The sequence below is a fragment of the Oryx dammah genome, unplaced genomic scaffold (genome assembly GCF_014754425.2).
Source record: "Oryx dammah isolate SB20612 unplaced genomic scaffold, SCBI_Odam_1.1 HiC_scaffold_4, whole genome shotgun sequence".
NCBI lineage: Eukaryota > Metazoa > Chordata > Mammalia > Artiodactyla > Bovidae > Oryx > Oryx dammah.
Genome location: NW_024070188.1, coordinates 31,212,640 through 31,235,249, shown reverse-complemented (window position 1 = coordinate 31,235,249; position 22,610 = coordinate 31,212,640). Strand labels below are relative to the sequence as shown.

General features: G+C 36.4%; 1 protein-coding gene across 8 annotated transcripts in view; it reads right to left on the bottom strand.

Moving 5' to 3' along the window:
- ATG5 (autophagy related 5) overlaps positions 1 to 22,610 on the bottom strand; it is a 171,559-nt gene that overhangs the window by 59,015 nt on the left and 89,934 nt on the right. For all 8 annotated transcript variants that reach the window (XM_040239032.1, XM_040239026.1, XM_040239029.1 and 5 more), the window contains one exon: positions 15,636 to 15,753. In XM_040239032.1, coding sequence (XP_040094966.1) covers positions 15,636 to 15,753 — 118 coding nt within the window. The remainder of the gene's footprint in view (positions 1 to 15,635; positions 15,754 to 22,610) is intronic.

Below are 22,610 nucleotides of genomic sequence, written 5' to 3'. Positions count from 1 at the left end.
GAAAGTATTCATTCTTTCTTAATTACTGTGCTTACCTAAGATTGACGTTAATGAAACCATAGTGGAGAAAACAGCCCATTGTACCCACTGATCAAAATTTATTTTAGTTATACATAAAAAACTGTACTATTAAAAATGACAGGTGTATGAAGTAGGTCAATACATATTTAAAACATACAAAGCAGAAATGTGTCTAGAAGTCATCAAAAATAAGATCAGGTTTTTTTTTAAGATCAGTGTTTAAGAAGATGTTTAATGAAACAGTTGGGAGCTGTAAGTTAATTTTGAGTAAAGCTGTTCAAATATGCATGAGAAAATTTTAGAGACTATTAGGAAAGTTAAAATTTTAATGAGAAAGAACTAGGAGTCTGACTCAGGGATTTCTGTTTCAGAATCATAAAATCTGATTGATTTTTGTTGATGTCCATTCATTAATTAAAACGTTGCTGCAATTCACACTTTTTTCCTAAGTTCAAATTTTGTTAAAAATTGAAGATTAGCTTTGAGTCTTTTATGATTTTGGTATAAATCACTGACAATCTTTAAAGAAAACGAAGCATGCTTGGTTGCCACAGAAAAACACAGAAAGTAAAAAAAAAAACAACAACAACAACTTTTTTTTGGGAAAAAAAAAAACAAAATAAAACAAAACACAGAACCTTTAAGAAACTGTATCACTCCGTTAGCACAATTCTTGCTTTGTCTCTTTAAGTCTCTTCAACCTGCAACATCTAAATCTCTCAGCTTCTTGGACACAGAAGACAACAAGGAAAACAAGGAATTCATGGAACTCTATGAGAGGGAAATACCCCACTTTTCCCCTTTCTTCTCTGTTCAAAATGACGTTTGCATCCCTAGTGCTCTAATGTCTAGGCAAAATGGGCTGATGATGTATGGTGATAATGGTGTGGCTGGCACCTGAAACAAGAGACCCTTTTAAAGAAATATTTAAACTTCCTGCTAGAGGCAGCACAGTCCTGGGAGGTGACAGTCAAGAGACTGACAACAAGAAGGCAAAACACCACCAGAGAATTGCTAAAAGAATGCCAAAAATAAAGTCCTAACAAACATGCTATCAGCCCCAAAGATGACCAAATGAATGTCTCCAGAAAATGTCGTAGCTTAAAACAATCCTGGAAAAGGCTTATAATACTACTAACCTAAAAAAAATGCTTTCATCGTTTTGATTTGTCCACCGATCTCTGCTGCATCTATACATACTTACACAGTTGTGATCACAGTATTAATACAATGATTGGTTTTCATAATGATGTGAATCATTTATAACCAAAAGATTAAGCTATAAACAGAATACTAAAGAAAGCACGGTATTAGTACTTTGAGAAGATTTTAAAATGTTGATACTCAAATCGGATAAACCCTCAACTATCTGGAGTGATTCATTCTTTGTAAGTTCTAGATTGCCAAGGTTTTACTGTATTAAATCTTTCTTAGAATATTTAAAAACATTTCCGGTGCAGTTCTCTTTATAGTCTTATTATATATTTCTTTGAAATATCTTAATATTCTCAGAATCTTCTTCCTACTTAGCACTGAGTCAAAAAAATGAAAGAGCAGTGGTGTAAGAGTAAAAGTTCTTTATCTATAAAGTTCTTCCTTAAGCAATGTCACCTTTGGATAGTATGGAATAGAGCTGAATATCCAGAATACTGTGCCTATACCAGTACGTAAACGTGCGAGCAAATACAAAATGACGCACAGCATGTCTGAAAGGGAAAAGACTCACACACGGAGTCACAGAAAAGGACACATGGAGTCTAAGAAGGGTACAGCAGAAGCTGGACAACATAAGCACAATTCACTCTATAAAACAAACCCAACAAATCACATTATCAGAAACCTGAATAGGCAGCACTGATTCTCTGGTTTAAACTGAGACCACTTTTAATTTGGAACATAAAAGTATCACTGAACATGGACAACTAAGGAAGTGGTCCAGGACTGTCATATCCTTCAGCACAACAGCTTAGGATTTTACATATGTAATTTGGACATTGCCTACATTTGTCCAACTATTTCACTTGTGTATATTTATCTTTCTGGTTTTCTGACTTCCTCTGATAACATAACTGTCACCAGAAACATTGGAATGGGACAGTAGTGTGCTTGAACTATGAAGTAAAGTTTATCTCTTACATATCACTGCAGGCTCGTGCCTAGCATGGTGCCTGACAATAAATGTCTTCAGGGCTTAGATCATTTTGCTGCTGGTTAAACACACTATCAGAAATAATGTTTTGAAAATAGTGTCTAGTGGCTACCACTGCTATGGAGAATAAGAGCTTGACTGAAAAAGACTGCTTTGGTTATTAAAACAACAAAAAGTCAGAATGCTTGGAATGAGCCAAGATGTATATATGCCATCACCCAAATTCATGTTACTATAAATAAAAACAAGCACAACAGCATATTTTGGCAATATCAGAACTAGCAAAACGAAGCAGTGAAAAATTAGCAGATTCTTTTTCCCCTAACAGAAAGGAAACGCTTGATGATACTGCTACTAAAGTAAATCATGTTTTTGGTAAATATATCTTTTGTGTTTCAAAATGGGAATCTAGATTTTAATACTTGGGAATAAAAAATATAGCACTACAAAGTAAATGACTCAGGAGAAAAATGTTACTCCACATCTCACCCACTCAGATTTTTAAAAACGTTAGTCTGATGCTTTAAAGTAGGCAAACATTTGACACAGTAATCAAGTGAACTCGTTCTATATGAAATTCTCTCATACAGGGCACTTTTGAGGGGTAATTTTTTATTTGGATATAATTTCAAACTTAGAGAAAAGTTGCAAGAACTGCACAAGGACTTTCTCTTCACCCAGAGTCATCAATTGTTTAAATTTTGCCCCATTTGCTTTATCATTTTATGTATATATAATTAATTTCTGAATCATTTGAGAATAAATTAGAAACAGTCCTTTACCTTTATTTTAGTGTATACTTTCTAATAAAAATATTCTTTTATATAATCATAGCACAGTTATCAAAATTAAAATATTAACACTAACACTATACTATTATATAATCACTTCAGAAGTTATTAACTATCCTAATTATTTTTTCTCCAGTCTAGGATCCAGTACAGGAATCATATATTGCATTTAATTTTCAGGTCTCTATACTCTCCTTTAACTTGGACAGCTCTTGGCCTTTCTTTGCACTTCCTAACCCTGATAATTTTGAAGAATACATGTCGTTATTCTATAGAATCTCCACAGAGCAATTAAAAAAACTTTTAATACATGTTGTAAATATAAGAACAGTCATTCATAAATACTTTGTGAATTAAGGAAAAGGACAAAAAAATGTCAGAGACAAGCATTTTCTTTGGAGATAATAGTAATTAAATTCATGTTAAGAGTTAGATGTTAAATCTAAAGAGATCATATATCTATAAAAAGACTATCACAATAAAATTTCATTTCTTATACTCATCTTACTTATAAGCCCAAGTATGATAAGACTCAACTCCATAGGTCAGTCTGTAGACCACTGTTCTAAAACAGAGGACTGGTAACATGTCTTCCAGTTCTAGTACATGAGTCTTTTAAGGCTAAAAAGCAAAATATTTCTTTTTGAGTTTAAATCAGCACAATACACTAGGTATTGAATTCACAGGCAAATCACTCAACCTTCTGAGTCCCAGTTTCCTCCTCCTACAGTGTAGATAAAGAATTCTCATCTCTGGGGTTGCATAGAGGATCAAAGGGGATATCCAAATAAACCACTCAGCACAGGGCTTGGACACAGTAGGTATTCAATAAAGTGAGTGATATAACAAAAGTTATATGAAAACTGCGGATTCAATTAAGTCACTGGCATGCAAAGGGCTGTGAGAATGTGGCCTCATGTTAATATACACTCTGCATTACTCAGCCTCATTATTATGCAGTGTGGCACAGATTTTATGAATGTGTTAAGGAAAAAAAGAAAGAGATGGCAACAACAAAAACCCAAAGACTCAATCATTATGCAAACAACAAAATGAAATTTTAAAAATTCCTTAAGCACTCTTAAGCACTCTGGATTAATCTAGTAGTGCTCTCTACATGTATATTCAGCAAAGCACAGTGTGGCCTGGAAAAATCAAATAAGCCCTACTGTACTAAAGTTACTTAATAAACTTCAGATATGGTTCTCAGTTTATTTTAAAAATGAAAAATTCAAGGAGGGAAAACAAAAAACCTTCGAAAATCTTTGCTACACAAGCTAAAGTATACCCTTATTAGAGAACTTAAGAGTATGTGATGAATCTGCCTTTTAAAGATTTCTGTTAGCAATGGCTTGGGCTTCCCAGGTGGCACAGTGGTAAAGAATCTGCCTGCTAATGCAAGAGATTCAAGAGCTGTGGGTTCAATCCCTGAGTCCGGAAGATCCCCTGGAGAAGGAAATGGCCACCCACTCCACTCCAGTATTCTTGCCTGGAAAATTCCATGGACAAAGAAGCCTGGTGGGCTACAGTCCACGGGGTCACAGTCAGACACAACTGAGCACGCATGCAAAGCAAATGAGCAACGGCTCACAGCCTTCCCCATCCAAATCTGGTTTTTAGCCATTACTTTTAAGCCAATTATCAACAAGGAATATGACCTAAATGTCTTTAAAAATAGGGTATGTGAGATTCTAGAAAGATGCATGAGTTTCACTCTTACTGTTAATATGTGTAACTAAATATGTGAAACTTCTGAATTTAAAGGAAGCTAGAGAAATGGATGATGTATCTTTTAAGGGAAAGTGCTTTTAATCAGAAAATTTCAGATTAGTAATTTGTTTTTTAGCTCACACTTATGAATATGGAGTAACAGAAATTTAAGACCAGAGATTGTAACCACTGTGTTTAGACCTGTGGCTACACATATATATTTTACAGTTCAGCAGAAAATGTCTCAATTTGCTATCTTGGAATGTGTGTGATGCTGAAAGGTAAAACTTCTGAAAAATACTTGATCATTCTGAAAAACAAAGAGATGAGCTTTATAACTGCCACTATTCTGAACAATTTTGTTCTGTCTGACAAATTCTTTAACCTCTGATATGTTCATTAGTAAAACACCAACTAATTGAATCCATCGACATGAAAAACCACAGGCTGAAATCTGAAATGCATACATCATGCTGAAGGATTCTGACTCAGCCTCAGCGGTAATAGTCAGTGAGGTCAGGTCAAAGAGGGTTAAACCAAGCCAGGATATAGCCAAAGGAATACATCAAACGCTGATTTTAAAAGGGCAATTAATCTTAGACAGAAATGCTTCCTGAGGAATGAGATCTCAATCTTAAGAGCACACTACATGACGTAGCAGTAAAAATGAACATATACAAGCTTCCAGAGCTTTTATCCTATGATCACAAACAGAAGGAAAGTGCTGTTTATCAGAGAAATACAAACCCATTTAAAAATACTTACATTAACTTCTTCCGGATCCATACTCACTTAGTAGTATAGGTTTTAATGAACATATCACAGTTAATATAGATCACATATCTTTTTCCATGCATAAATTTATATATATGTTAATTATGTCTGTCCAAAATATTGCCAGAGCTTTGATTCTTAACATATTGTATAAGATTTTCAAAACATGTCTATGTTAATTCTTTCATTGCCCTGCTTATAACCTTTGTATTTCTGAGGAAGTAATAAACCAAAATTTAAACGTAAACCCCCCAAATCAGCTATTATTATAAAAAGAACATTGTATTAAGTGACTTTAAGATCATTTAAATAAACTGATTAAATGCCTCTTAATAAGATAAAAGTGTGGTATAAGTTACAAACTTAAACATGTTCATTTCAACCTCCACCCCCACCAAAACCAAAATACAACTTTGAAAATATAGCTCAAATGTTTTTGATCTGCTTTTCATAAAAGGATCCAGTAATTCTAGTTGGGTGTAATAGGGCCTATTAATATATGTCAGGTATGAATTACTGAATAGTTCAGAACTACTTGTTTTATTTAAAATATAGGCAATAATCACGCTGTTTATATATGGTCAGATTAAGGTCTCACAGGACTTGCTTTAACAAAGAGATGACTTGCTTTTAATCTCCTGAATGTGCTATTATTTTGTTAAAGAAATTTTGTTTTCTAGTGCTAAAGATGAAATGTTAACTGTGCAAGTATCCGTTCCCACTTTTGAAAAAGTCAGGTTAATTCATTTAACGTCTCAGGATCTAGATAAAGGAAATCAGAAGCCTCTCCTGACAGGCCCAGTAATCCTATCTTTGCTAATGGAGAATAATGAAAATAAGCAGTTAATTATTTCTTTGATTTTAGAAAAGACATATTTCAACAGACTGAGTTATTAACAGATTTTGTACTACCAAAATTAGTTCACGGTACCCACGTACTGAGACAAACCACAGACATGGAGGGAGAATGACACAATGAGGCAGAGAGTCTGATTCAGTTTAGAATTTGATGGCATAATGATAAATTCAAGAAAATTACCAAGTTTAAGTCTCCTAAGTTTCTTCTGTCCAAAATTAAATATAGTGCATCTTTGTTAATGAGGGCTACGTTTGCAGAACTTCTTGTATTACCATTGTGTGTGATGCTGCATCACTTATTTTACGTCCGGAGAGAGAAAGCAGTGAAGAGAGCACAGTGTTAGGCTGAGACTGCAGTCCAGTGACCATCCGCACGCGGCAGGCTCACAGTACCTTAGCAAGGTTACAAATGGGCCTTCCACAGTTTACTTGTAATTCTTTCTTCCCTCATTTAAAATCTGTTTTCATTCCAGTATCCTTTTGTACCTTCACACTGTCTGATTTAGAAAACCATTTAGTAGGTTTTTCTTTTTTTTAATGGTTCTTACTCTATAAAATAGAATTACTGAAACTGAAAAATGATTACTATTCTTACTTCTAAACCCTCATCCTGATGGAGTCTGAAGGTTTTATGTTTCTGTGGCATGAACTGGCAAGTCTGAAATGCCACCTCTTTGGGCAGTCAATGTCATCATGCTGACAGAAGTGCCAATTTGAAGTTAAAACTTCAAACTGAATGATCTGCCTCAGATGAATACTGTGAGACCTGGATGTTTCTTTTTTCTAATTGCTTTATGTATGAACAAAGTGCTTACAAACAAAGAGTTAATTCACTTTATAAATAATCATATGCTACAGAGCTAAGGAGAAAAAACATGAACACACCATCTTTTCCTAATTTTATAGAAACTGTTCTGTGGTTTCTCATAAAGCATGTCAAAAATAAAACAGTGTAATTTTCAAGTTAGATGACCTAGATGGGGTATTGTGACACCCTAGCCTCAGTTGTTAAAATTATCTTCTAATGTCCTAACCAAGCAAATAAAAGATTAGTTCCTCAACGCTTTCTCCCACAACTCTGACCTCACTAAAAATCTTCTGTACTTTTATAGGAGAGAAGTACAAAACTAAAGCGAGTCTTTCAGCAAAATAAAGTAGGGACATTTTAAATCAGCATTTCAGAGTAGATGTTACCCCTCAGCAGCCTGCCCCTGGGCAAAGGATTCTACTTCAGTGGTCATGTGATACGTGTGGCCTGGTCCTTCCTTTGCAACAATTTCTGCTCATCTTTTAAGACCTGGCTCAGTCTTTACTGTCCACTCCAGAATGGATAATATTCCTAATATCCTTTGCATATCTCCATTCCAGCAGGGATGCTATCTTACACATCTGAGTAACGCCAGTGTCAGAAGACAATATGATGTGAAGAAACTGACTGATGAATAATGAAAGCTACAACATCAAAGTGAACCCAAAAGTTCAATGGAAGTTGGGAAGGGGCTCAAAGAGTAAATAAAATCCTGGGAAGCAGGGCAGAAATTGGAAGAAGGTGAGCAGCAAGAAGACTGCACTTGCTCTAAGAGCGATGCTGGGAACCTGAACTCGCTTGCCATCAAACGTAAGCCCTTCTCTTAACATACACTCCAGTTGTACAATGTCAAATACAAATTCAGGCTCACAACAGCCCAACTGCTACAGAGGACTAAAACAGACAGCCAAAGAGAATTTGCTGTAAGACTCAAGAAGCTCAAACCAGGGCTCCGTAACAACCTGAAGAGGTGGGAAGGGGAGGGAGGTGAGGGATGTTCAACCGGGAGGGGACGTGGGTAAACCTAGGACTGATTCATGTTGATATTTAGTAGAAACCAATAGAACACTGTAAAGCAATTATCCTTCAATCAAAAATAAATAAAAAATACAACAACAACAAAGCAAGAATGGACACTGTTTTATTTTCATAATCCTAACTTACTAGGTTTTTATGGATTACATTAGACAACTGGGAAATAAAATATGTTTGGGCAAAGCCTGTTAGTTTTTTGTATTCTTAATAGAATTCAAGTTAGGATTTTTAGATTTTAAAAAAATTTTGGTTATATTGTTTCTAATGGACAAAGAAATACTTCACTTCAAGCCTGCTACAGCAGCTTAGCTTTCTGAGTCATTTTAACTATTGCTGACATCACAGAAAACATTTACCTGAGTTCACCTTTGGTTATTTCCTGTTACCCTGGCTAACTTCTCAAGCCACTTGAGAAACAACAAAAAAAGAATCACATAAATCACCTCATCATTAATTATAAGAAAAAAGACCTAAAGTATGTCTTCATGAGTATTAGTACATTCTACCTTCATATGATGAAACAAGGCAAAATTCCTTCATGCATGAATCACCTGTCATAAGAAGCAATAGACAATGGTGCCACATAACTTTTATGAAGCACTTTCCCTTTTAATCATGTGATGACAGCGAGTTCTTGTCCATACACACCCAATCTTACCGTCTTTCGCTTTCAACTTAAGTTGGGTGCAGGTGTTTCAAAATGCTTCCTGGCTGACAATATTACAGGTGTGCTAGACCAGACAGTAAACAGTTCTTTACTGAAAGAATGACTTGATGTTCTGAATACTTCCCATAGATCCTGAAATGACAGTTATTTTCCAAAGAGGTGACAAATGGAAGAGGCAAACAGAAGTTTCTCCAAAGATAAGATACTGGTGTGAGAAACATGGCCTCCCCCTGGCATGAAAGGTGCCATCAAGAGGACCTCAAAAGTAGAGGCACTACTTATAGCATTTCAGTGAAGTGTGTGCATGACCCCTGACTGACACAGCATGCAAGAGTTTGGGAAGAAGTCTGTCACACAAAGATATTCACCTAAGAGGCAAGTTTGTGGATTAAAGTTGTGAGTGTCTACCTCACTGCCCTCTCTTTAAAAAAAAGTGGGGGTGGGGTGGGGGGTGGTCATCTTGTGTATTCCTTAAGAATGGATGGGCAGGTAGGGCAGGTTAGAAATGTAGGAGAGAACAGTGTTTAAAAGAATAAAAAAGCCTCACAAATGTGTGTGCCGTTCTGGTGTGGGATGACAATAACTTGTCTGTGCTGTGACCTGGGTGTGGGAATGAACAAAAAACATGAAGGTGTGTTCTGACAGAACGTGTCGGCTCAAAGCATATGACTGCTTTTCATCTACATGCTGAATGTCACAGACATCATTTTCATATCCAACAAAAAGAATAGCCAGAATTATACACAGGAACACTGCAAAAACAACAGAAGCTCAAGTCCCTAAGATCATACCAGGGGTAAAAGAGAGTACGGGCCATGCATGTAGGCCAGATTAGGTACTAAACACAAACCAAAAAGGGTTAAGAGAAAGTAAAGATTTCAGAATGTTATTTTAAAGTATACAAAAAAGTGAAAAGGTGAAAATGAGAATAAATGGCAGCACAGTAAAGTGGAAAAACTAATGGACCAGGAGATGGAGACCTGACTTCCAAACCTAGTTCTACAATGAAGCGGCTCAGACACCTTGGACCAATCATCTAGAAAACGAGGAGAATGAACTAAAATAACTTTAAGTTCCAACATTTACACCATTCTTTAAAGATGTCAAATACGAAATTAGCATCCAACCAATTTCTCCTGCTCTCCCTGCATTAAGTTTCTTTCATCTTCCTGTGGATTTGCTGATAACTGTGCTATCCATTGTGAACCTTACAGTACAACAGCTGTAAGATTCTGAGTCTCACTGTGGTGTTCTCACTCAATGTCAAAGATCTTATAAAGAAATATATTTACATGACACAGTGTTTTGGAAAGTAGATTATCAAAAAAAATTTAAGGAAAGTACAACAAGAGAGCGATTTCAATACTAAGCTTTAGCTTAAATTTCATTTTTCCAACAATTTTAAATTCATTTATTTTTTAATTGAAGGATAATTGCTTTACAGAATTGTGTTGTTTCTGCCAAACATCAATATGAATCAGCCATAGGTATACATATATCCCTTCCCTCTTGAATCTCCTTCCCACCTCGCTCCCCATCCCATCCCTCTAGGTTGTTACAGGAGCCCCAGTTTGAGTTCCCTGAGTCATATAGCAAATTCCCATTGGCTATCTATTTTACATATGGTAATGTAAGTCATCTGGTTCCATCACTTCATGGCAAATAGATGGGGAAACAGTGGCTGACTTTATTTTTCTGGGCTCCAAAATCACCACAGATGGTGACTGCAGCCATGAAATTAAAAGACGCTTACTCCTTGGAAGGAAAGTTATGACCAACCTAGACAGCATATTCAAAAGCAGAGACATTACTTTGCCAACAAAGGTCCAAAGGCTATGGTTTTTCCAGTGGTCATGTATGGATGTGAAAGTTGGACTGTGAAGAAGGCTGAGCACCAAAGAATTGATGCTTTTGAACTGTGGTGTTGGAGAAGACTCTTGAGAGTCCTTTGGACTGCAAGAGATCCAACCAGTCCATCCTAAAGGAGATCAGTCCTGGGTGTTCACTGGAAGGATTGATGTTGAAGCTGAAACTCCAATACTTTGGCCACCTGATGCGAAGAGCTGACTCACTGGAAAAGACCCTGATGCTGGGAGGGATTGGGGGCAGGAGGAGAAGGGGACAACAGAGGATGAGACAGCTGGATGATATCACCGACTCAATGGACATGGGTTTGGGTGGACTCTGGGAGTTGGTGATGGACAGGGAGGCCTGGCGTGCTGCAGTTCATGGGGTCGCAAAGAGTCAGACACAACTAAGCGACTGAACTGAACTGAATGTAAGTCTACATGTTACTTTCTCCATACATCCCACCCTCTCCTTCCTCCCCTACCCCTGTGGCTATAAGTCTGTTCTCTATGTCTGTGTTTCCACTGCTGTCCTGCAAATAATTTCATCAGTACCATCTTTCTAGAATCCATATATATGGCTAGTATACGATATTTGTTTTTCTTTTTCTGCCTTACTTCACTCCGTATAATACGCTCTAGGTTCACCCACCACATCAGAACTCACTCAAATGCATTCCTTTTTATGGTTGAGTAATGTTCCATCGTATAAATATACCACAGCTTCTTCTCTATCCACTCATCTGTCGATGGCCATCTACGTTGCTTCTATGTTCTAGCTATCATAAATAGTGCTGCAATGAACACTGGGGTACATGTGTCGTTTTTAATTTTGATTTCCTCAGGGTATATGCCTACTAGTGGGATTGCTGGGTCATCTGGTGGTTTTATTCCTAGTTTTTAAAGGAATTTCCATACTGTCTTCCATAGTGACTATATGAATTTACATTCCCCCCAACAGTGCAAAAGGGTTCCCTTTTCTCCACACCCTCTCCAGCACTTATTGTTTGTAGACTTTTGGGGGATGGCAATTCTGACTGGTGTGATTTCAATTTACTCTTAATCGATAAAAGCATCTTTTAATTAAAATACTATAAAGTACTCAAAAAGAGAGAAAAATATAGTGCAGAGAAGTGAATAACTGAAGGCAAATGCTTGTAGTGGGGGCAGCCTACGGGTCCCATCTCTGTCAGCAATAAAAATGATTAATCTCTGAACTTCAAATGGGAAAACTAGTCTATATGCCCCAATCTTTAAGAATTCGGCAAAACTGACATTAAATAGATTAAAACACACAAACACAAACACACTCTTACAGTATGGAGAAAACGAACTGCAATGGTAAGATTATTCCTAAAGTTACTGGGACTATCCCAGTCCAAATTTCTACAACTTGAGTTCAAAAAATAAAAACTTTAACTACCTGTGTGAGGATTTACAGGAAGATGGCAATACTGATTGTGTCTCTGGAGAGGGGAACCGAGTCAGGGTTCTATGTATAGGAGTTGAGATACAGGCTTTTCACTAAATTCTTTTATATACTTTTGGATTTTGGAACTATATAAATGTATCATCTACTAGAAAAAAATTTTGATTATTTAACTGAACACAATATGTAAAAAACCTTAATAGGATTTCATCAAAATAAAATATTTTTTACTCTTCAAAAGAAAATGAAAAGATTAAGTCCCAGACTAGGAGAAAATAATCACAAATCATGTCTGGTAAAGGACTTAACAGGCAGAATATCTAAATAACTCTCAGAACTCAGTTAATAAGATACAATGAAAATTAAGAAAAGTATTTACACAAAATATTTCATCAACTATATCCATGAATAACAATAAGCACATGAAAAAACTCAACATCAATAGTCATTAGGGAAATTTTAAAAAACGTGAGCTACCACTATACAACAAACACTAGGATGGCTATAATAAGACCAAAAAAAAAAAAAAAAGTACAATGGTGAGAATGTGAAGAAACTAGAATCCCCATTCATTGTAGGTAGAACTGTAAAATGATGCAGCCACTTTGGAAAAGTTTAGCAGTTTCTTAAAAAATTAGCTATAAACCTACCATACAACCCAGCCATTCCACTCCTAAGGATCTACTCAAGAAAATGAAAATATATGCCTGTATATGGATGTTTAGAGCAGCATTATTCATAAAGGTGAAAAGGTGGAAACTCAAACGTCTATCAGTTGGTGAATAAACAAAATGTGTCACCCAACTGGAATACTATTCAGCAATAAAAAGGAACAAACTACTAATTTATACAATATGAATGAAACCCAAAAACATCAAATAAAAGAAAAAAACAATTGCAATTTTGTGTAACTCCCTTATGTGAAATATCCAAAGGAAGTAAATTCTAGACAGAAAGCTGATCAATAGTGGTCTATAATTGGCAGCAGGAGCAGAAATTAGCTACAGACACACATGGGAACTTTTGAGGTGATAGAAGTATTCTACAACTAGATTGTAGTGATGGCTTATAAATTAAATAAAAATCACTGAATGACAGAACAATTACTTAATGCAAACTCTTACTGAAAATGAAATCTAGGTAGCAATAAAGATAGATTAGGATTCTAAGACAGTATTACAACCAACTTACTGTTAATTATTCATGAGTCAAAGATCATGTTTCAAGTAATGACACAAAGAATTCAGGAATTGAAATACTGAGTAAACACTTACCTAGCATTAGAGATATGAGGATGTGTATGACAGTAACAGAAACTTTGCCTAGTATAGTATTCTTGTGTGCCTAGTTGCTCAGTCGTGTTTGACTCTTTGTGACCCCATCGACTGCAGCCTGCCAGGCTTCTCTGTCCTTGGGGATTCCCCAGGCAAGAATACTGGAGTGGGGTGCCATGCCCTCCTCCAGGGGATCTTCCCAACCCAGGGATCAAACCCAGGTCACCCACATTGCAGGTGGATTCTTTAATGCCTGAGCCACAACGGAAGCCCAAGAATACTGGAGTGGGTAACCTATCCCTTCTCCAGAGGATCTTCTCGACCCAGGAATCGAAGCAGGATCTCCTGCATTATAGGCAGATTCTTTACCAGCTGAGCTACCAGGGAAGCTGACAAATGACACAGTAAGGCCTTATAAACTCTCTTTCTCTCTATATATAAAAATATATATTTACAAATATACATATATATTTCATACATACATATATAAGAAACATGTTGCTTTTTGGTTGCACCACATGGCTTGTAAGACCTTAGTTCCTTGACCAGGGTCTGAACCCACGCCCCCTGCAGTGGAAGCACAGTCTTAACCACTAGATCGCCAGAGAAACTTACTCCATTTTCATAGCTTTGGGTAGTGGTCAATGATCTTTTTTATCAGTCCCTTCTGGAACTGGTTCTGGTGGTATTTAGAAGTCCCTCTTCTTCCCTCTTATTGAGCCTTTGTGTATTTTCAAAGTGCTAGATACACATAGAAATGCCAGGAAAAGGAAGCATATTTGATTAACAGGCCAAACGGCACATATTCTGAGCTCTATATCCTTTGTTTAGTCTTTTAGGCTGGAATGTCAATATTCCTCCCAATCCTATTACTTCTAATTCTGAGTAGGCAAACCATTTCCATAGATACTGAATGCTTCTTGAACTATGTGATATAGTTACAAGTCATGTAAATAATACTGCCATCATCCCAACGTAGGATATATTAATAAGAAACACAGCATGATCTACTGAAGTATTTACCTTTGCATTTATTAATGTCTTACCTCTTACCATAAAAGATTTAAAGTGGTAAGTTTTTAACATTTTTCTATATAACATATACAAGTCTAGGCAACATATTAACAAACACAGCAATATGCCACTGAAATTTCTCCTACAGCACAGTAACCAACAATAAGCCAAGTCATTCAGTGATAGGGTGATGGTCAAATTATGGTACATCATTAGCAAGGGCCATGGCATTTTAAAAAATGGCTTTAGAGAATTTTTAAGAACTATCATATTATATCAAGTGAAAAAAGGAGGACATATAAATTTATGCACATACACCCTCTCAAAGGGCTTCCCTGGTGGCTCAGAGGTTAAAGCATCTGCCTCCAATGTAGGAGACCGGGTTCGATCCCTGGGTCGGGAAGATCCCCTGGAGAAGGAAATGGTAACCCACTCTAGTATTCTTGCCTGGAGAATCCCATGGACAGAGGAGCCTGGCAGGCTACCGTCCACGGGGTCGCAAAGAGTCAGACACAACTGAGCGACTTCACATCACTTCACTTCACTTCACCCTCTCAAATATTCAAGTATATATCTGCATGTGTGTGTCAATAGTAGTCTCTATGAGTTAGGGGTTTACAGCATTTTCCCCTAGTTTTCCGCATTTTCCTTGTGTTTCTTATGCTGCAATTAAGCGATTTTTCTATTTTTCCCCTGCTTACAGGAAAACAATTTTAACCTAAGTTACAAAATAAGGACTATAAAACAGGACAAGTTTTTGACTAGCTTTGTGAAATGTTAAATCCTAAGAGAATAATGTTCAGTAAAACATTAAAGAGCAGCAAAAATTTCAAATAAAATATGTATCCATTACTCAATATTTTGAACTTTAAAATATCAACCAAATGTAAGACTTTTTTTAAAAAAACCTCTCTCTTATTTCTTTAGAATGATGAAACACAAAGCAAGATTGAAAATACAACGTTTACCAGAACTGAATTCACAAATGAAAAACACAGGGCCCCAAAATATAAGAGGGTGACTTTAAAACCATATTTCGGTTTGTTAAAGAGAATGAGTTTCTCATTCTGTTAGTATCAATAACTTATGAAATAGTTAAGTATTAAGTGCTTCTGTTTCAAAAGACTTTTCCTTACAAGATAATGAAAATATCTTACTGAAGTAACTAATAAATGTTATTTATAAATATAGAATTCTTACGTTGCTTCAGTAACAAAGAGGAAAGAAAGAAACGTTTTAATGTTGTCAATTATATTACCTTCAGGAGCAACTGCAGAAGGACAGACTTCTTTGAGGAGATCTCCTAGCGTATGCAACTGTCCATCTGTAGACACAGGTCGAAAAAGCTTCTGAATGAAAGGCCGTTCAGTTGTTGTCTATTTGAGAAATCAAAAAAAGGATTCAAACAATTAAGTCTCTATTGCTACAAGCTATGAATTAATACATTAGAAATTTAAAGGTGGCATGAGATGCCTTCTGACACAGATACAGTGTAATCAGAAGCATACAACATCACACATGTGGTATTATGGCTAAAAATACTTAACACAAACCCAAGAAATCTAACCACAGGAGGCAATAAGGCAAATTCAGAACATGCAGCACTTTAAACACAGCTGACCTGGACACTTAAAAACAGTCAGAGGCAGCAAAAAAAAAGATTAAAAGGGACTGACAAGATATCACAACTAAATACAAAATATAAACTCTGACTGAATACTGGATTGAAGAAAGGAATTTAAAAAGATCAGTTAGACATTTTTGAAATAACTGGGGAAATACCAGATGAACATTAGATAATATTAGATTAATGATACATTTCTTAGGTGTGGTAGTGTTTATAAGGACAATATCCTTACTGTTAAGAAATTCATGATCAGATGTTCAGGAATTAGGTACCATGATGTCTGAAACCTACAATCAAATGGTTAGGGGAGGGGAGAGAGAGCATATGTATAGAAAAAGAGACAACAAATGTGAAAAATGTTAATTACTGGTGAATCCAGGTGAAGGGTCTTACATGGTCTTAGTTGTTTTACTATTTTAAAACTTTTCTGGAGGTTCAAAAATTTCAAAATAATAGGTACATTTCCTCTGATAATTGTTATTATTAGCACTGTCATAATTGACTGCTAACAACTTCAACATCTTACTCCTTCAAAAAATTAGGTTTAATTTTCTCAAACTCCCTCTCTAGAAGCACAGCAACGATGATGGAAGCCTTCCTGTGACAGAGCGCAGAGGCTCTGGAGTCAGCCCATCTATGAGTAACAGCACTGTCGTTATGAGTTCTGTGATCTCGCACCCAGCGTCTTTGGAAATCTGGGACATTCCCCATCTCTGAAGTCTGTTCTAGGAATAACAGAAGACCTGTGCCAACTACTGAATAAATAATAAAGAGAATAACACCCATCACAACTCTTAACTGTCTTTTCATTTTAAAGATGCTAAGTTTTTGTTTTAAGCTTCTTGGAATGAAAAATCATGAAAATCTACAGGAACAGAGTAATACCTTATATTTTATAAGAAAATAATTTCAAATACCTACCCATTAAAGGTAACTTTTTTTTTTTGGCTTGTTTATTTTTAAATCACAGAAGCACATCTCAACTTCTTCAAGATAACTTTAACCAGATTTGGTTAAAAAAAAAAAAGAAGAAAACCTGATTTTAAGTATAGACATGAAATAAAATGTAAAAAAAGATAAATGTGGTGCAAATATGTGACTACTCCTGGCTATACTGTGTGGTCAGTGAATACATAATAAATATAAAAATAGTACTAAAATAATATAGTTGAACGTATATGGAAAGCATGAGAAAAACTAAAATTTAATAAATATGCATTAAATATAATGCAATTCACTTCACTAATTGAACCCTTCATTTTTAAGAAGTATAACTGAACAGGGAACTCTACTCAATATGTGATAATGGCCTATACAGGAAAAGAATTGATTCACTTTACTGTATGAAACTAACAGAAAACTGTAGATCAATTATACCCTACTAAAAAAAAATTTTTTTTTAAGTGTGATTGATACCCTTCAATTTAGGAAGCTCATACTTTTCCCACAGGTGAAACTGAGAATATTATGAACAATCAAGGATTCACTATGTGAAGATGATACAGGTTTGAGGAATTCAGAGAAGAAAGAAATGAACAGGGGACAGCCATAATCATTTCAAGTAGCCACCACCCACTTTAGGGCTTTCTATCTTCCAGGCAATGAAGAGGCTTTTAAGACTTTTTAGCAAAGAAAGTGACGTGATGAAAGAGGCTTTTTTCTGAAGGCTAATGGAAAGCAGGATCGTGTACAATGACTTGGGGAAGAGGTAACACCAGGATGACCGGTGAGAGGCTGTCTGAATGATGCAAGCCTACGCGATGACAACTGGGACTTGAAGGAGAAAAGGAGGGGCAGGACTGCACCCCCAATACAAAAACTGTGAAAATGTATCATCCATACTCTGGTCTGATAACACTAAGGTTTTCAGCAAAGTCAAATCTTTTCAAGATTCAGTAGCTCCTTACTGAGTGACAGAATTATGAGGTGGCTTAGCTATACTAATATACGTTATAGTAATTTGAAAACAATATGCTCAACAGGAAAGGCCAAGTAGTCTTAGCTACGTATTAAAAAAACAGCAATTCTCCTCTACTCACATTCCTAGAAAAAATGGCCTGCAATGTCTCTGTACTTCTCTTTTTTTCAACTCTTTCCCAAAATGGAGCAGTTATAATAAAGGTGTAACTTCGACAGTCTTTATAATATTATTTGCTTGGGGAGAAGGATGAAGTTCCAGAACTATTAACATATACTCCAAGTAAATCCTATAGACTGTAACCAAGAAAACTTTCATCAAAGTAAATTTCTGTTTCTCATATAACAAAAAACCTTATTAAAAGACAAAGACCTAAAATACCCCAAACAAAAAATCTAACAAATATTTTTTGTTTAAATTTTGTTCAAGTGCCTTTAAAAGCTTATATTCTCATTCTTAGAAAACACTCAACTTTGAGAGCTATTTATCTTGAAAACAGAAGCTGGCCACAGACAGATTATGAATTCAAGTACGGTACAGAGGTTCTGAAGGGCAATGGGAATGGAGGGTAAATTCATGCAAATTTCTTAAAGATCTCATTAAACCTAAATTCGAGTTCAGCAAAGACTAAATTATGCTAGGATATATTTAAAAGCTATCTTCATTTTGAATACAGCAAGTATTTTTAAAATACGAAAACTCCATGAACATGAATTCTTTAAACTTTGATTTAGTATACGTGAAACCAGACAATATCCACGGTAATCTGAATCCTTGTCTGATAGATAAGAAAGCCACTATAATAGAACTACACCACAACACTTAATCTAGCCATATATCTGTAAATCTGCAAACTATTTTAGGGACTTCCAAGAAACAGAATTACTTTCTCATGAGAAATGACTTGGTAAAGTCATCTTTGAAACGGCCCCTGTTAAGTTTTTCAACTGTTATGTTAGTCCTTTCTTAAAACATCAAATGGAATATAAATCTGGAGTGCTATTGGCTGGCTGTGCCTCAGCCTTTCTCTACTTAGGCACTTTCACCACTGTAATAATAATTCTCCCTTACATGCAAAAGTTATGCTGTTGATTTACCTTGGAGATAAACTGAACAGAAGCAGCAAGAATCAAATTTGTAAAAAATTTTAAGTTAAATTTATAAAATTTTAGTGAATCTAGTTTGAAAACATATGCATGAGTATGCTGCTGCTGCTGCTAAGTTGCTTCAGTCGTGTCTGACTCTATGCGACCCCATAGATGGCAGCCCAACAGGCTCCGCCGTCCCTGGGATTCTCCAGGCAAGAACACTGGAGTAAATGGAGGTAATATCTGCCCTGCACAGTCTTCAAGTTAATAAAATATGTACACAGTACAACATGCCGAGCCACAAGGGAAGCCCAAGAATACTGGAGTGGGTAGCCTATCCCTTCTCCAGGGGATCTTCTCGATCCAGGAATCAAACCAGGATCTCCTGCATTGCCGGCGGATTCTTTGCCAACTGTGCTATCAGGAAGGCCCTCATGGTACACAACTGAGCCACATGGTATACACACCCATCTAAATATACACTAAAACACACGCTACTACCACCACACCACCACCACCTTGATCAATAGTTTTAGAGCGCTGTAGTGAATTAACACTATCCCAATTTAGCAAACTCGTTTCCTTTCTTTTTAATCTATTTTCTCTAAGTTCACTTGTCTAGTTATTAAATGGCCCAGAATCATGACATTCAGCTTTTATACAGCAAAGTAAGAAAGGCAAAGTCACTTGAGGGCTAAATTCGGAACTAATCTAGAACTTAATACCAAAAGAAAGATCCATGAAAGGAAATATTGATAAATTGGATCTTTATCAACAAAACAAAACTTTTGCTCTGAAGGTGAAAAGACAAGACTGAAAGAGAATATCTGCAAGACTACATATCCAACAAAGTTCTTATATCCAGAATAAGAGCTCTAAAAGTCCCAACAATAAAAAACACAAAGAATTCAATCAGAAAATAAGTAAAAGAAAACAACAGACATTTCACCAAAGAGGATATACAGATGGCAAATAAGCACATAAGATGTTTGACACGTCATTAGTCATTAGGGAAATGCAAATTAAAACCACAATACAACATGAATACATATCTACCATAATGTCTAAAATAAAATATAGTAATAATATCAAATGCTGGTGAGCATGTGGAGAAACTAGATCTCTAATATCATTGCTGGTAGAAATGTAAAGTGGTTCAGCTCTTACGGAAAAGAGTAAGGCAGTTTCTTACAAGACTAGACATACATTTAACATATGACCCAGCAATTGTACCCTTGAGTACTCCCAGAGAAATGCAGACTCATGTTCTCAGAAAAACTGTACACAAATGTACAGTTCATATAATTCCAGTGTCATTCAACAGGTGAATGGATAAACTGTTTGTGGTATGCCCATACCACAGAATACTACTCAGTAATAATAATGCAAAAACCTATTAATAATACATGCAACAAACTGCAGGGAGCTCAAGGGAATTACACTGCACATAAAAAGCCAATCTCAGATTACACACTATATAATTCCAGTTATATAATATGGAGTTTGTTACAACTCCATGTGAAGATTATACATGTTAATTCATGTAAAGCATTTAGAAGAATGCCTCAGGTCAGTTCAGTTCAGTCACTCAGTTGGGTCTGACTCTTTGCGACCTCATGAATTGCTGTGCGCCAGGCCTCCCTTGTCCATCACCAACTCCCGGAGTTCACTCAAACTCATGTCCATTGAGTCGAGATGGACCATCCAGCCATCTCATCCTCTGTCGTCCCCTTCTTCTCCTGCCCCCAATCCCCTCCAGCATCAGAGTCTTCCAATGAGTCAACTCTTCACATGAGGTGGCCGAAGTATTGGAATTTCAGCTTTAGCATCAGTCCTTTCAATGGACACCCAGGACTGATTTCCTTTACAATGGACTGGTTGGATCTCCTTGCAGTCCAAGGGACTCTCAAGAGTCTTCTCCAATACCACAGTTCAAAACCATCAATTCTTCGGTGCTCAGGTTTCTTCACAGTCCAACTCTCACATGACCACTGGAAAAACCATAGCCTTAACTAGATGGACCTTTGTTGGCAAAGTAATGTCTCTGCTTTTGAATATGCTGTCTGGGTTGGTCATAACCTTCCTTCCAAGGAATAAGGGTCTTTTAATTTCATGGCCACAATCACCATCTGCAGTGATTTTGGAGCCCCCCAAAATAAAGTCTGACACTGTTCCCACTGTTTCCCCATCTTTTTCCCATGAAGAATGCCTAGTGCACAGTAATTGCTCAATAAGTGCTATTGTTATTAAGTGTGACTTGACATGCAACAGAAATTTATTAAATACTAACATGTTTTATATTCAGTTGTAATATAAGATAGGGATTATGATAAGAAGACATACTACTCATGTTGTCTCCCTGTTACTACATAACATTAGGGCTTATTTTGCTGTTTGGGTCATATATAGTATATCAATATGAGTTAGAAATGTTGGTTTGTTAAAAATGGCAAGTTACAGCTGGACGGATACACATCTGATTCAATGACCATGGAGTCAGTGACTGTAAAGAAGGGGAAGAGTCATATCCATAGTAAAAGGAGATTCTATTCACTGAAAGGAAGCAATTAAAAGCTATGAAAGAGAAAAACATAAAAATTCAGAAAGCATACAACTTAAAAAAGACACCCAATAGATGCAGGATAATTCACTTGTTTGTGAAACTTATAAATGCCCTTAACTAAAAGGCCAGGGTGGGGTGGGGGGTGGTCTCTTACTGATACATCAGGTAGTACTTGATGATTAAACGGACCCCGTTTGTTAGAATAGCTGGGACAGAATCATCCCAGCAGTAGTATCCAGGTTCAGGATTTTGATCTGAAATACTGAGGATATGAATTTGCACGGTGACAAAGAAGATGGACGGAGTGGATATAAGGGATGTGGATAAACTGTGTGATCTGCAGATAGATTTGTTTCATTAATTTATTCTTACTTTAACTCATCTCTTTTACTGTATCAGGCAGTTATAAAAGGCATTCAAGAGAAAATGAGCAGAGCTTCTGCGATCACAAAAATCTCTGACCAGCCCTGAGTAGCAACTTTAATCCAGCAACTCAAAAATTAGTCCCACCCTCCATGAGTGCTCACAGCCTCCATGCAGAACCATTTACCCTACATCCTTTCAAATTCTGCTTTCTAGCCGGTTGACAGATCTCCCAATTTCTGATCACATCTTCTTTTCCTCACTGTGATTCCACTTCAGCCCCTTGTCAGTTCTCATCTCTGACTTTACTTCTTAGATTCACTTCCTACTTCCTATTTTGAGAGAGTAAGGCTGATTTCATATGCTTTGGGTAAATTCTTGCCTATTCCAGTCAAGCCCAGTCATCTTGGCAACCAGGCACAATCCTCATGGTTGCCTTCCTCCTCCCACATAACCCAGACTCAGACAGTAAAGAATACAGCCATAGCAAAACAAAACAAGCATAAAAGAACTATCCCAACAGTAGTACCCAGGTCCATGATCTCTAACAACCAGAGGGCAGGGGCAAATCTATCAGAAATCATCACTCATTAAACATCTACTGAACTTTAACTGTGACACAGTGTTACTGATATATGTATAAGTGATAACAGAAATATGTACAAAGTGCTATG